Genomic DNA, 16,765 nt, shown 5'->3' with positions numbered 1-16,765 from the left:
ACAAAATAACGAATAAAAAACTGTATTTTTACAATAATATTTAAAATTAATTCAAATATAATTATACTATTTTAAATATTAGGGATAAAAGCAGTATTTCTTTTTTCACCTTATTATATATTGTCATTATGTTGCGCATCAAAACGGTTAGTTTTGATTTGCTAGCAAAAAAAAAAAAAATGATGTTCTATATTTACAGAACGCAACCTATTGCACATCTCTGTGTAAATTCAACCAATTTCAAAAGATCTTCAAGAAATAGGCTACCTGGCGGTGACGACTGACGAACACAACTCATTCCCGGCGGTGACGACTGACGAGGTAGGTAGCGAATCTCTCTACTCTACATTTCTTTCTTTTGTCGATCTTTTGGGTTGTTACACACTAAATTGCAACAAAATTTCATAAAACTCGTTCGATTTTGTTAGAGTTAGGGTTTCAAATTTTAATTAGAGTTCATATGGTATTTTAGATAATTTATTGACTGGAAGAACGCATAGTCCACTTTTGCTATGTATTGTACGGAATAAACCAGAAATTCATCTCTCGGATGCAAAAAAGTTTATCAGGGGAGATGAGTGAAGGGCTGATTATTAGACCTAGGGCTTAGGGAAAACTATATATTGCTAATTTTGCTAATTTTGAATCTCTGTAGCTGAACAAGAACTCATCAAATTGTGCCTAGCTATGGCTAATCTTCCGCAAGAATTGATTTATGAAATTCTTCTTTGGTTTCCAGTCAAGTCTCTTCTTCGATTTAGATGTGTTTCTAAATCGTTTTGTGCCATCATTGGAAGCCAATCATTCATCAATTCTCATTTCAAAAGATCTTCTGAAAATAAGATTCATCCCAAGCTGATTGAACTAGGAGTACATAGGCTGGGTAATAATCGCTGCATATTTCATGCTTTAGACTTCAACGAAGACTTCCAACCAGAGTTGGTGCTTTATAAATCATTTCCATCCATGCCATATCCCTCGTTCTTTTCTTATTGCAATGGTTTGGTTCTCTTGTGTATATGGCCTTGTGAACTTTGTTTATGGAATCCATCCACCAGAAAGTACAGGATACTTCCGGCTTTCCCTGTGAATGCTACAGTTGATTTCAAGTATCACAATTTTGTTTTGGGTTATGACTCTACTACAGATGATTTCAAGGTTGTAGCATTTATGTGGAAGGTGGGATGCGGTTTAACCCAGGTTTGGATTTTTGAATTGAGGTCAAATTGTTGGAGAAGGATTCAGGATTTTCCTTACGTTGGGTATAATTGTATTAAACTTGGTGGCAATGGAGATTGCTTTGTGGATGGTTCTCTGCATTTTATATGCTATGTTAGAGGTGAATATAAATCATATGAAATTGTAGCATTTGATGTTGCAAAAGAGACATTTTCTATAGTACACAAGCTTGCTTTCCAAACTGAAGGAATTCCTATCCATTTGCATGTTTTGGGAGGGTGCCTTTCTATCAGTTTTTTTAGTGAGAGTTCGGAAGAGTGTGTTGATATATATGCGAGGAAGAAGGATGGAGATGGGTTTACTTGGACTAGATTACATTCTGTTACAAGACAATTTTCTGGAGAAGCATTTGACCTTTTTGTACAAGGGAAAGTTGCATATTCAAAGAAAGGAGACAAGGCTTTTCTTTCTTCAAAAGGGAAGTTGTGTTCGTATGATTTTGGAGATAAAACTCTCCAAGAGATTGTAAGTAATAGTAATATTCTCTCGGTTGAGATATTACTTTGTACCGAAAGTCTCGTGCCTATAGGTTCATTAGATGAAGAAGAATAAGAAATGAATGCCTAGAAGAAAGAAGAAGATATATATGGTGTAGTTTTTGACATACTTCATGCTGTGTATTTCTTATGAAACTTCAGGTTAAAGGTAGAGATATATTTGAGTAAAAATGATGGATAAATTGACTTCAAATGTCACTGGGTTGTGTTTGGGTCTGTTTACTCAACATATTTCTTAAAGTTTGAAGTTTTAAGCCTCAATGCTATCTATAAACCCCAAAAATGTATGTTAAGTTTATATATATATATACACTTTTGTGCAGAAATATCTATATATTCGATATGGAAGTTTCAAGTTTATTGTTTGCCGTTGCAGTTAGCCGATTGATTATTAATGTTTGTTTTTATTGTTTGCCGTTGCAGTTAGCCGTTTGATTATTAATGTTCGGTAAAATTGTTATTGAATGTTGTTGTTAGTAGATAAAAGGGTTGTTTACATGAAAATCAGTTATGATAACAATATTTTGGATTTATTAAGGTTGGTAGTTTAATTTTTAATATGTCAAAAGTATTAAATTTTTTCTTACAAATGTCAAGTAATTTTTAAGTAATTAAATTGTAAAAGGTAGGCGGAAGCCATTTTTTCTTTAACTGCTATAGTATTTTGAGGTTTGATATAATTCAAAATGGTAATTGATAAATTTGTAGATAATTTTTCAAATTTGAATTTGCCTGTAAATTCCCCTAGATAAAATGACTAATGTAGACATGCTTTAAATACAAAGATTAATGTATATGAAGTCAAATTTAGTATACCTTATATATATATATATAAGGGATAAATAAGGGGTAAAAATATCCCTAACATTTAGGATCATGAGCAATTTTACCCCTAACGTTTAAAATGGTAAAATTTTACTCCTAACGTTGGTAGTTAAAAGCAAATTTACCCCTAATGTTGATAAGTTGGATCAATTTGAGAAATAATTTTTCAAACTGCTTTCTTGGCTATGAATCTTGTTATCTAAAATTCACATGTATGTCATTTTATCACTAATTAGTAGTAACATATTATAAATAGATGATATCCAATTGGTGTAGAATAAGGAACAAAATATCTATATGTTATAATGATGTCTGAAATTGATCAAATTTGTCAACGTTAAGGGAAAAATTGCTCTTGACTGTCAATGTTAGAAGTAAAACTGTATTATGTTTTATGTACATGATAATGTTTTTGATTAAATTATATAACCAAAATAATTATATATTCAGCCTTCTTTGAACAAAAATTGGAGCCTATATTCTAAAGGGGCGTTTGGTTCGGGATGTTTAGGAATGGGAATGAGATGGTTTCATTCCCTTTGTTCTTGTTTGTTTAAAAGAAAACTCATTCTCTTTAGGTTAAGCCCATTACTCCATGCCTTGTAGGGAATTGGATTCTCTTTACCTCATTCCTTTTTCTAAACATATCCAAACACATCGAGGAATTAAAGTTTATTCTTTTCCTTTCTTTTAGTTTCCCTTTCTTGATTCTTTTTCCCTTACCCCTTTTGAACCAAACATTCCCTAAGTGTCTCAATTTTGTAGCAATAAATATAAGTATTATAATATTTATCAAATCAAGCAATTGATTTTGTGATATATAGCAAAGGAAGGAAGAAATTTTATCATGTTGTCATAGTTACAAGTAGATATCATACTCAACAGCGGAGAGAGTTCAGGGCAAATCGAACTGGAGCTTTTTAGGTCTCCGACACTACCCGTGAGTAGTTGGGCGTGAAATAATAACTTATTAGCATAATTGGTTAAAGGAGCAAGAAATTTCTCTACCCGGAAGAGGTACTTGCATTGAAGCTACACTTCCTTAATCAAAAAGTCATTATCCAATTTAATTTTTTTTTTCCCTTTTTTAAAAAGTCAATTTTTTTTCTTTAAGTCAAGTGTTAATATTATTATCTAATTTTAGAAGTTCTGAATGGGGTTTTAATTTAAAAAATTAGTATTGAACTTATAGAAAATTAAATGTATATGCTTTTCACATTGGACATTTTTAATTTTATTGTCGACACACCAAAACGAAAAGGTTTTACCCTATAAGAGCATATCCAAGAGACTCTTAGTGAACTCTCTAAAAATAATATAAAAAATTGACTTTTAGTGATTTAAGAGTGGCTAAGATATATCATCTCTAACAATGCTCTTTATATTCACTTCTTATTTATTATTTTATTATTAAGGTTATCATTTATTGTTACATTACCAATAGTGTGAGGAGAGAGACTTATCAATAATAAATTATTATTAAAAAAATGAAGTTAGGAGGCACTAAGAGGTGGAGAGAGACTTTCTATTAATAGAGAGGATGGAGAGGCTCTTAGTGATTTGAGGAGCCACTAAGAGGCTGTTGGAGCTGATTTTTTATTCTCTCTCCTCAAATTTTAACTTAAGAACCAATTTAAGAAGCTGTTGGAGATGCTCTAAAAGGCTAAAGAAATTGCCAACAACCACACTGCTAAAATTAGCTCTCCAAATATGAAATTCTGGCTTTGCCACTGATCATACTTTTCTTAAAATGTAGTAGGCATCGTACTTGGAACTAACAATTAATGATCATGCTCTATTTGAGTAGGCTTCATGATATATTTTTAAAATAATGGGTGGGTCCCACTATTTGTTTAATTGTGAGACATACTCAATTGAAGCATGCTAATTGGTTGTTAGTTCCAAATAAAATGTACATTTGAAACTTTGATAACATAGTATAGAATCGCGGGAGGAAGCCAACAAGGAGAGTATATCCTGCACAAAAAAAAAAAAATTTAAAGGGTAGTTCTGTCACAAAAAATGAAGCAGTTGAACTATATTGAATTGTTCCTTTTCGGATTTAAAATGTCTAAAATGGACATGTTTTAAATTAATCAACGATGAAATTATAAAAGGGAAAATGTGAAAAAATGCTCATAACGTTTACAACTAGGAATAATTTTACTCTTAACGTCTAAAATGATATAATTTTACCCATTATGTTGGCAACTACAAGCAATTATACCTTTAACATTGACAAGTTAGGTCGATTTCAGATATTATTAGAAAACATGGATATTTTATTTCTTATTCTACACCAATTGCACATAATCAGTAGTTCTAAAATAGAGATTTCATTTTTTTTTTTTTTTGCGATTTAATAATAAAATTGAAAATTAATATTTATGAATTCGGCGAAATATTTGAAATTTTTTTATCCAACTCGTACAAAAGACAATATATATCTTTTTATTTTCTTTAAAAAAAAATCACGTCTAATCATATGTTTGTGATCTCTTACTAACAACGATAAAATGGTGCACATGTGAACTGTAGATGATAATATTCATGACCAAAAAGACAGTTTGATAAATTATTTCTCAAATTGACCAAACTTGTCAATGTTAGGGGTAAAATTGCTTTTGGCTGCCAATATTAGGAGTATAATTGCTCCTAGCTATAAATGTTAGGGATATTTTTGCACCTTATCCTATTATAAAATAAAAAATATGTTGCACAAATTAATAAAAATAATCTATACAAAAAATAAAAAAAATTATTGAACGCAACAAAATCTTGTTCTTCCGGTAATTATGTTGTAGAAATATAAATAATGCTAAATAATAAACATATTTTATGGAAATAAGAATGATAATTTTGTCAATAACATATAACTACAAACAACTGCTTATGAAAAGCTCCAAATAGGAGCTTTTCGTGAAACGCTCCAAATATGAGCTTTTCGTGAAACGCTCCAGAACGCTGCAGTTTGCAGAGAAAATGCTAAACGTTGCGGTTATAAAAACAAACATGTTTTTATAAGATGGACTTTTCTATCCTATTAAAATTGCAGGTGCTTATTTACCTCCTTATACCACCCGCGTGGTATAGGATTTGAGGGATAAACTTCATATCCATCTATTATCTACCTAACCTATTTCTAAAACAAACATGTGATAACTCATCTCAGTTTTTTATCCATATTATTATGTCTTTATCAGCTCTAACAAACACCCCGTTAGTTGAAACGCAATGTTTCACTAATTAAAAAAATGAATTTTATATCTAAATCACCTCTCTACTCTATCCGGTCAACCTAGCCTTCAATTTGCAATTTCATTTTTACCATAGCAGCAAACCTAGCCCATTTGCAATTTTAATCACTTTTAAACCAATTATGTTAAAATTTTATGCATGAGATTCTTGATTTAAGAAGGTGGCAAATTAAAAATATATTCGCCTTCCCATTAGGGGTGGAACGACAGAAGGAAAAAAAAAAAAGTCAAAAGGGGTCAAAGTCTAGCTAACCCGTTCTGATGTCTAAGTCATCTTTTGTGGAAAGACTTGAGGATGATCACAAAAGTAAACCAAAGATATAATGTAATCTTATATGTAACTTGAGGAATGTCTTCCTCTATTTATACTATGATCAAGCTAAGAAAGGTGGTTATACGTTTTAGAACGGTCCGTGCTACGTTTCTTATGTTGATAAGTGAACGAGTACTCGTAGATCGAGGTTCATAATTTATAAAGCCCACTTGGTCCGTGATTCACGAGATTGGACGTGATTGATGTAAATGCTTGATCCTTGATAGGGTTTATGGAGGCTTCCCCAGCCAATGCCATAAGACCGGGTCATATCGAGAATGGGTCATCTATGAGACTCCACATGTCCTCTTTCCTAGGTGGTAATTCGAACTTTATAAATCCCATGTGGGCGTGTTTATGTTCCTCAGAAATCAAATGTTCCCCCAAGTCAAGTTTATCATTCTTTAAAACGGGAAATCTCTAATCTCGGGAGGGAGGCGATGTACTTGTTAATTCTTGTTGAATCAAATGGGTGCTCGGGTTTTGATATGAGGGAGCTTGGTTTTGATATTTTGGGGATTTTTGAGATTTGAGGGATTGATAAGAAGGTTGTGTGGGCTCTTCTCAATTGATTTTCCCGTTGTTTGGTCTACTCTTAACTGTAGTTGTGTTAGAGCGCGTTTAGCTGTGCTCAAACGTCTTTCAAGTTGATTGAAACACAAGATACCAAACATTCAAATTGTAATATAGAAAGGAACATTACCAGATAATATTTTGTAGCGAGTTTTATTGTTCAACAGATGAGATGAAATACGGTTAATTAAATGAGGAGCTGTAATCACATGAAGTTTGAAAGAAAATACCAATTGCAGAAGAATAATCGAGCAAGCAATTAAATTTAGTGTAATTATCACTTTGAACAACTTTGAAAATTGTCCATCAATCAGTACAATAAATGACATAAACATCGGAACTGTTTTGTCAATTATTAAATAAACCCAAACAGCCCAGAATAATTATCCACCAAAATTTGAATTTATGGTTCATCATCCACAATAAATCCACAATAATTAGGATCAAAACTCTATTTCTTTTAATGAAATATTGGGGCAAAATTTGAAGTTTAAAGTTTTGACTAGGTAAAATCTCTAATAAGTTTTGACTAGTAAAATATCATTATAAAAACAGGTGCGAAAGAACTTACTAAGTTTAATAAGTTTATTGCTTCATCTCTTTTTAAGAAGATCTTTACTAGGGATGTAAATGGGATGGGAATTCCCTGTCCCCATTAGTGACCCATCCTGACATGGACGGAGAATTCTCGATAAGGATACCTATGGAACAGGGATGGAGTTCATTTTATTCCCCGTGAAGGGGATGGGGCGGAGATGGGGAAATGTATCTTCGCCTCGTGGGATCCTCGTACCCGTCCTGTTAATCTTCGATAAGAATCCCTGATTATTCCCTGTGATAATTGATTTTTTTTTATGATTTAAATACATTTTAATTAGATGATCGATTGTTTCCAATTGTTAGTTTTTTTGTGATTTGAAAATTTTGATAATTTTTTTTTGGTAGGAATAGGAAAGGAAAAAGAAAAAACAAGAAAACAAGAAAACCTAGCCTGGGATTAGCCTAAGGAAGCTAACTCCCACTACATCTTCCATAAGAAAAGAGTGAAGATAAACAGGAGGATAAGAAAAGGTAGTGACGTCCATCATCCTCTCATGCCCAGCAGTCGCCAAACGATCCGTAATCCGGTTCTGCTTTCTGAAGATATGACTGAAATTTATGAAATCAAAAGAAGAGCAAAACCTTCTCATTCCTTTGATAAGATTCTGGCTATTTAAACAAATAGCATTTTTTTCGGAAATCATTTTGATAGCCTCAAGATTGTCAGATTCTACAATCAATTTCTTCAAACTCAGACTCATGGCAAGCTTAAGGCCAAAGGGTTAATATTGGCAAAAGATAGAGACCTTAAAATATGTTTTTCAAAATAGAAGGACTAAACAGTGTGTTAGGTAAGAACTAAGAGACTAATAAATTATTTACCTTTTTTTAAACATAAACGGTGATTTCCACGGAGAATGAAAAATGTTGATAACGTTCTTGGAATATCTGTAAATGGGAAAAGGGGATCTCCGTCCCCATAGGGATGGAGATTTCCCGCAATACGGAGATGAGGGATAAGTTTGTCCCCATTTAGCTTGCGGGGACGAGGATGGACAATCTCTGACTAGTTGGAGACAGGAATGTCCCTACCCGCCCCGCCCCGTTTACATCCCTAATTTTTATCCCCAATTACTATATTTGAGCTCTAAATAAAAGTTTTATCATATTTTTATTTATCATTTTAACAAACAACCGTTAACAAACAACTAAGTTTACTAAACAAGTTTACATAATGAGCTAAAACAAGTTTACAGAATTAGTTAATAGCTAAACAGGGCCATTATCTTGAATTCAAAATCATGAAAACAACCGAATAAAAAGACTCAAAATGCAATGGACAATTTTTTTCTCAACTAATCTTGTTGTATTCTTGTTTAATTAAATTTCAAATCTTATATAACACCAAACACTAAATAAATATATATTAAAAAAAAAGTCCTCACCTACCTATCTAATGGGGTCTATCATATAATTTTACCACAAAAAAATAAAAATAAAATAGCCCCCAATAAAGTAAAAAAAAAAAAAAAAAATCCATAATTTTTGTTAATTAACTGAAAGTAAGATTAATTAGCAGAAAGAAGAACAAGAAGAGCAAGAAGGGCACCTAATGAGACCATTCTCGTTGCAAGCGATACAGCTTCTGAATGCAAATTTCTCTGTATACATTTTATGGCTACCGTTACAGTCGGTGCACAAAATGAACTTATAACCACCGCACACGTGACAGGCGCCAGGTTCCGCTGCGGGCAATCCTTTCACAAGCTTTTTGAGCTCACCTGCGTCGTGCAAATCTCTAATCTCATCCGCACCGCCAATGTACCTTCCGCCGATGAAAACACACGGCAAAGTTAACTTAGTTTGACCACCGCCGCCAAATATCTGCTGTAACTCTTTTATGAAGCTGGAATCCATCGCCAGATCTCGTTCGTCGATCGATACTCGAAATGTTCGGAGGAGCGTCTGAACGAATCTGCAATCCTCGAATGTCGATCGGACTACTCGGAGGCTTGTGAAGTATATAACAATCTGTTTTTCGGCTCCCGGTATTGTAATGGAAGGCGGTTGCGGTGCGGGTTCTTGGAGCTCCGATTGAGGAGGATTACTTTGCGGTGGCGGTGCGGGCTCTTGGAGCTCCGATTGAGGGAGACTACTTTGCGGTGGCGATGGCGATGGCGGCGGTGTTTTAAGAGCTGGTAAGACATTATTATGAGGTTGAGAATCAAATTGAGAATCGGAGACTTCAGGAGTTGCGGAAAAGGATCGGAGGATTGAGTTGGCGGCGCGGACGCGGTGGAAAATGGAGGATAATTTGGTGTTTGGGACGGGAGAATCGTCGTCGTCGGTGAAAAGGTTATGGATATCTTTGAAGGAAGTGGAAGAGAAAGAGGGATTAGAAGAAGGTGGATGAAGTTGAACGGGTGATTTAGTCCAGCGCCGCCACATTGAAGGTAGTAGATGACGGAATCTGAGCTGAAAAACACAAGAAATTGGAACGGAGAAAAGAGGACTAAAATGAAAATGAATAATGAGATTAGCATATTAAGGTAGTTGAAGGAGGTATCGGTAAATTTTGCAATTTTGGTTCAACGGGCTTTTTTCTAAAACAGGCAAACATATACTTGGAAAAAAAAAATAAATAAATAATAATAATTCATAGCGTTTCAAGTGTATTTAGCTATGTTCAAATTTAACCTTAACGTTTTCAAGCAATATCAAATTTAGGTCTATTATCAAAAATTTAAAAAGAATGATTTAACTGTTTTTTAGCTGTCATATCGAATCCTTAAAATAAGTTAGTCGATAAATTTAAGTAGTTTTGTACCTTTTTTATTGGTTTTTTTTGTAACTATATTAATAATACAGCAAATATTTTAGACAGTTTGACCAAAAAAAAAAAAACTTTGTGATTAATTCATATGTAGCAAATTTAGTTTTTAACATTTTAACAAAAAAAAAATTATAATTTTGCTAGTAATACACTGAATATCTTTTTTTTTTGTCTTGCATTAAATATCTTAGATATAATTAGTGACAGTTAACTACTAGTCAAACCAGTTTTTTTTAATTTTCGATAATATATGGCTAAAATTGATCTTGCTGTTAAATTTACATCATTTCACATGTTGATCCTAAATATGCACTTCTCTTAAAATGTTGGGGTTATAAACCTTAACGCATCATATGCTTAAAAAATCCATTGGCCCCTAAATTTATAGAATTTATAGATAATGTCTCATTAGTCGTGAAATTACTTAAAGTGACATATATTAATTTTTTAAGTTCAGGTGGCACAACAAGGTAGGTTTTGTAGAAACTAACATGTATACACTTTAAACAACTCTAGACACCAATAAATTATTATAAGCAACGAATACATAATTGTTCCGTTGATCGTAATTATTATTTTTTACTAAATTAAACTTGTTTAATTTTTTTTGTCCCATATATATATATATATATATATATATATATATATATATATATATATATATATATATATATATATATATATTATCAGTTGAGAACCAAGTTTGTCATACCACTATAAAACTTTTTAAAATTGAACTAGATTTGAATTACAAAATTAGATTGGATCGTTTTAAATGAACTTAGAGAAATTTATCATCTATCATATACTAATCAAATTGAATAGTATATGATACAAATTCAATGAACTGATTAAATTGCACTAACCTTAATCTATTGGCAACAGGGTCTGGGATAGCTCATGGGAGGGGGCGGCTGGGGGCCTCGGTCCCCTAGGCCCTTTTCTCCGCGCATGGTTAATAAATTGCTTTTAAACAAATTCAGGTGGAAAATAAATTACTCTAAGCAAGTCCATGTAGCCAATAACACACTCTAAGCAAATTTAGGAAGCTAACACTACACTCTATAAAGTTGGCCGCTGCATGGCTTTTTTTTTTTTTTACAGTTTAGATGTATTAAGGAGTGTTTGTTTACTCTATTTTCTCTTTTTGTTTATCTTTTTATATTAAAAATGAGAGTTTTAAATATTTAGTTATTGAACTACAATTTATCTTTTATACATAAAAATTGTTTTTTTATTAACAGTAGGAAATCCCTGCTTTTCTAAAAGTAAATGGCAGATTATAACAGCAAACATCAAATAAACTAAAAAGGGTCATAAATCAATATAAGTTTAAAGGTATTTTTTTCTTGACAAAAATATAAGTTAAAAGTTTTAGATAAGAAAGAATGAATGAAATATAGTATAAGTTAAGCTTGAAAGCTATAGCTTATTCTTTATACATGACATAAAAAAGGACAAGATAAAAGAATAAAAGCTTATAAAAGGGAAAGCTGCTAAGGTGGCCTTAAATGGGCTTTTTTATGTAAGAGATATAAGATGTGAAGATTCCCTATTTATTCTCATATGGATAATCTTAAGTTTAATTAATTAATTAATGATCATTATTAAGTATTCTACATGAAAAAACATATTTTAAGATGGGCAAAAATCATTATGAGCGGGTCAAGGTTAGGGCTGCAACTGAGTGGTTCGGTGTTCAGTTCAATAAAAGTTTGTTTATATGTGGTTCGACTTATAAACGCACCGAGTTTGAATACGTCGAAACTCAGTTATAATGTTTATGAACATGCTTGTGAGAAAACTTGATTCGATTATTTTTTTAATAATTGTATATCTATAAAAAAAAAGAAATGTAAAACAACGTAGTTTTGTGTTAAAGGAATTTCAAATGGACATAATTAATGTATTGTTCACGAGCAAAGTTCATGAATAGAATTAATGAGTTACTCGTTAGCAGAATATTGAGGTCGAACTCGTCAATTTTTTAAAGAGCCGAGCATGAGTAGGCCAAAGCTTCGCTCGGATATGATTCAAATTTAGATCATAGTAACATGCAAATTTGCTCTTATTGTTTTTCTGAGAAATGTAGACTTCTCTTAATGTATGAAATTATACAATTTTACTCATATGATTAAATTTATTCTTTTTAAATGAAAATTTAAACAGATCGATTTACTATTATTTGACTCTTTATTTAAATGTAATATTGAACTTTTCAAACATTAGTGACGTCTAAATTTTTTATTATGTTACAAATACAGTTATAACAATCTTCCAAAATGCTAATATTTAAATTTTTCAGATACAAATTAATCACAAAAAAAATTGTTTAAAATATTTATTATATTATTAAAACAGTTATATACAACTAGACCTGGCCCATGCCCATTGTGTTCGGGCTACCTGCCAACATTAAAAGTAAAATTGCTCTTACATACCAACATTAAAGGTAAAATTGCTCATATGTTAGTGAAACTATCGAATAAATGTAAAATCGATCTCTTTGAATTTTCTATTAGTAGGGGTAAACTTGATATTGCTTGCAATATTAGGAATAAAACTGTGTCATTTCATCCTTTTAGGTAAATCTATACTTCCCTTAAAATGATAGAAGTAAAGTTCAACTTTATCTTTCACGAGGCCTACGATTATGCTGATTTTAATGGATTCGGTCTCTCTAACTTTATTTCAATGCATCAAAATTTTGATTATTGTTTTAAAGGAAAAGTATAAAATGTGATTTGGCTAATTTATAAAGACAAACCATGGTTTAAAAGTTCACAAACAGAGATCTATGTCTTTTCTAGTTTACAAATTCAGTCATTCTTTCAAAAAATTATTGTCTTTAACCCAAAATGGGAGTATTTTATAGTAATTAAAAATATTGACTTTGTAAAATTATTCAAAATTCATGGTCTAACTTTACAAATTAACTAAACCACAAGTATTATTTGGTTCAAAAATTGACTTACATATTCTTTAACTGTAAAATTCATAAAGTACAAACTCATACTTGTAAACTTTTAAACCACGAGAACTGTTTTTACAAATCAATCAAACCATATAATTTATTTTTATATTTTTTCCTTTTTTATTCATTCATCGTATTAAACACTTAAGAAACTAATCAATTGTGAATATTTAATTTAAATAATTGTAATTTGTAGCTAAAAATACATCACATGCATCGAGTCTCTCCGCTAGGGCGCGATATCGCCGTGAGAGTTTTTGTCCCTCCAAATCGTGAGTGAGGGTAGTCGCCGCCGCTGGTAATCTTCAGGGCTGGCCGGGGAGGTAGTTAATTTGTGAGACTGTATCCAAGAACTGAGTTTCATAGGCACAAGGGAAAAGCTGGGACGGCCAAGACAAAAACCAAAATCGCGCAACTCTGCAACAGGAGGCATATACGAAGGGGTGGCTGGTGAACCGAGTGAGGAGAAACGGAACAAAATTCCATATGGAAAAATATATGGCTAACCTAAGCATGGGGGAAGAAGAGCTTACAGGGATGGAATTAAACTTAATCCACGACACTAGGGGGAGGGAAGTAAGACGATTAAGGTTTCTAGGAACCTTTGTGGCAGATCGGATTGTCAATTTTCAAGCTATGAAATTGAAACTAACAGGGCTATGGAGACCAGGAAGAAGCGTATCAATACAGGAAATTATGCCTAACCTGTATTCCTTCGAATTTTACCATGTGGTAGATAGTAATAAAATCCTGGCAGGAGGACCGTGGACGTTCGACAACTATGTCCTAGTGATGAACGAATGGCCAGACGAGGTTAAACCGGAAGCAGTGCAGCTACACATGATGCCGATTTGGGTCCAGGTACACAATCTACCATTCGGAGCTCGAAATGAGATAGCAGGCAGGCAGATAGCAGACTTTCTAGGGGAGTTTATGGAGTATGATACTAAGAATGGAAGTGGGAGCTTAAACTCGTATCTGAGGATTCGAGTAAGGATAGATGTCAGAAAGCCGCTGAAACGATTCAAAAAAATTTGTAAGGCAGAAGCTGAACCAATGTTCATCCAATTCAAATATGAACGGATTGGAACTTTCTGTTACCTGTGTGGCATGTTGGGACACGCTGAAAGATACTGTGAAAGGCAATTTGAGGAAAATAGCCAGGAGATAAAAAGAGATTGGGGACCGTGGCTGAAAGCACCAGTCAGAAGAGGGGGTGATCAGAGTGGAGCAAGATGGTTGAAGGAGACAGGAGAGCAGAATGAAAATCCTAATATGCCAGGAGGAAGAAGGTTCATGCCTTTCAACCAGATTACTAGACAGAGGCAGGGGGTCCCGTTTACTGCAGGGGCGTCTGGAAGTGGTCCAGGGAGACAACCAGGGGGCCAGGGAATGGTATCAGTGAATCAGAATGGGATGAATGATAATGGGGATGAAAACATGATCATGGAAAGTGCTGAGGAGATCGCGTTGAGAATTTTGGAAGATAGAAAACGCTGAAGAGGGGAGGAAGAGGGTAGAGGAAAGAATATCCAGGGAACAGACACACTAGTTGGTTACACATTCAAGGAATCCCTTTCCACATTGGATAAGGATTGCTTAGGCGAAAATGAAGCGGCGAGACCTGGGGTATAGGTCCGCCGAGAGGAATGATGTGCATTAGTTGGAACTACCGAGGATTGGGGAACTCTCGTGCAGTTCGGGCGTTGGGGGAGATGATCAGATCATGCCAACCTAACATTGTGTTCCTTATGGAGACTTTGGTCGATCAAAGTCGAATGGTTATAATAAGTAAAAAACTGAAGTTTGATGGCTGTTTTGTAGTGGAAAGCAGGGGCCATAGTGGAGGCTTAGCAATGATGTGGAAAGCAGGGGTGAATCTGGATATTACAAAGTTTTCAGACAGACATATCGAAGCAATAATCAGGAATGGGGAGGAGGGGGACTAAAAGTGTGTAGGATTTTATGGATACGCAGACAGGCAACTACAGGCGGAATCTTGGGAGATCCTTAAAATCGTAGCACATGATGCATCATTGCCCTGGATTGTGATGGGAGATTTTAACTGTATTCGGGATCAATCGAAAAAGGAAGGAGGAGCAGAATACCCGGAAAACCTAATTAGAAGATTTAATTCAGCACTGCAGGAGTGTGGACTTCATGAGATTAGACAAGGAGGTAGCCCGTTCACATGGGAGAGGAGTAGAGGTACACCACGCTGGGTCAGGGAAAAGCTTGACAGAATATTTGGGAATGAGGCGTGGATCAGTCAATTCCCAAGGCACAACCTTAATAATATCATCACAAGCTATTCTGACCACTATCCTCTGATTCTAACCCTCACTGAAGCAAAAACAAGAGGTAAACGTGGGAGGTTCCGCTTCGAGCAAGTGTGGCTGCAAGAGCCTAATTTCGCAGAGGAGGTGAGGAAGCAGTGGAGATTTAGTGCTAGTAGAAATATGCAGGAGAGACTTGAGAGGTGTACAAAGATGATGGAAGAGTTCGGGAAAGGTTGCAGAAATCGATTTCTGAAGGAGATTGATGCTCTAAAAAGACAACTTGTGAAGTATAGAGATAGAAGAGATGAATGGGCTATTAGAAGAATAAAGGAAGTTGAGAAGCATCTCAATCAGGCTCTTGAGAAGGAAGACACCTTTTGGAGACAAAGGGCAAAACACTTCTGGCTGACGGGAGGAGATATGAATACAAAATTTTTTCATGCATGTGTCAGAGCCAGGAAGAAACAGAACCAGATTCTATCAATTCAGGAGGAAGATGGGCAGATTATAAAAGAGCAGGAGGGCTTGAAGGAGCATGCTAGAAAGTACTTTCAGCAAGCTTACCAACAGACGGAAGATTGCAACCTGGAAACGGTTAGTGTTCTTACCCCTATTGTCTCGGATAGAGATAACTTATAGTTAACTAAACCGTTTACCATGGAGGAGTTCAAAGTGTTTTCCAAATGCACCCTGATAAATCGCCGGGTCTCAGACAGACTTAATCCGGGATTTTATCAGCATTTTTGGCCTGAGATTGGGAAGGATATCTTCGAAGCTTGTAAGGGATGGCTTGAACGCCGGGAATTCCCGGCAAATTTGAATGATACAATTATAGTGCTGATTCCAAAGGTTGACTCCCCCAGCACAATGACAGATTATAGGCCTATTGCATTGTGCAATGTTTTGTATAAAATAATCTCAAAAGTCCTTGCTAATAGGTTAAAGTTAATTCTACCTAACCTTATTAGTGAGACCCAAGCAGCTTTTGTCCCTGAAAGGTCAATTATTGATAGTGTACAAATAGCTTTTGAAGCTATTCACCATATGAAAAGAAATAACAGGGGAGTACAGGGAGATGTAGCTCTAAAGATTGACATTAGCAAGGCATATGATAGAGTGGACTGGAGGTTTTTGGAGGCAGTATTGAAAGGTATGGGTTTTGATGAAGTATGGATCCAATGGTTGATGCTATGTGTGACGACTGTTTCATACTCGGTATCAGTCAATAATGAACTTGCAGGGCCAGTGAACCTAGGGAGAGGAATTAGACAAGGAGATCCACTATCACCATATTTTATTCATTATGTGTGCAGAAGTGCTTTCCCAACTAATCTACAAAGCTGAAAGAGATGATTTGATTAGAGGATGTAAGGTGTGTCGCGGAGCCCCTGTGATAACACACTTATTCTTTGCAGATGATAGCTTCTTGTTCTTT

General features: G+C 34.2%; 2 protein-coding genes across 3 annotated transcripts; one reads left to right on the top strand and one right to left on the bottom strand.

The window, feature by feature from the left end:
- The first annotated feature begins 200 nt into the window (after positions 1-200).
- LOC136234727 (F-box protein CPR1-like) lies at positions 201-1,997 on the top strand. Of its 2 annotated transcripts, none has more exons than XM_066024204.1 (2): positions 201-321; positions 656-1,997. In XM_066024204.1, the coding sequence occupies exon 2, from the start codon at positions 688-690 to the stop codon at positions 1,789-1,791; it is 1,104 nt and encodes a 367-aa protein (XP_065880276.1). In that variant the 5' UTR covers positions 201-321; positions 656-687; the 3' UTR covers positions 1,792-1,997. The 2 variants fall into 2 exon arrangements, with proteins under 2 accessions (XP_065880276.1, XP_065880277.1); XM_066024205.1 differs by having other exon boundaries at positions 220-325.
- A 6,593-nt stretch (positions 1,998-8,590) lies between these two features.
- LOC136235860 (uncharacterized protein At5g39865) lies at positions 8,591-9,823 on the bottom strand. The gene has a single exon (XM_066025930.1). It carries the CDS (start codon positions 9,690-9,692, stop codon positions 8,817-8,819), a length of 876 nt encoding a protein of 291 aa, XP_065882002.1. The 5' UTR covers positions 9,693-9,823; the 3' UTR covers positions 8,591-8,816.
- Positions 9,824-16,765: the final 6,942 nt, after the last annotated feature.

The sequence above is a fragment of the Euphorbia lathyris genome, chromosome 7 (genome assembly GCF_963576675.1).
Source record: "Euphorbia lathyris chromosome 7, ddEupLath1.1, whole genome shotgun sequence".
Classification (NCBI taxonomy): domain Eukaryota; kingdom Viridiplantae; phylum Streptophyta; class Magnoliopsida; order Malpighiales; family Euphorbiaceae; genus Euphorbia; species Euphorbia lathyris.
The sequence above is the reverse complement of the archived record's forward strand: the minus strand, read 5'-3'. Positions and strand labels throughout refer to the sequence as shown.

Bases quoted from the DNA above. Each gene is read 5' to 3' on its own strand.
- LOC136234727 (XM_066024204.1), top strand. From the start codon at position 688: ATGGCTAATCTTCCGCAAGAATTGATTTATGAAATTCTTCTTTGGTTT.
- LOC136235860 (XM_066025930.1), bottom strand. From the start codon at position 9,692: ATGTGGCGGCGCTGGACTAAATCACCCGTTCAACTTCATCCACCTTCT.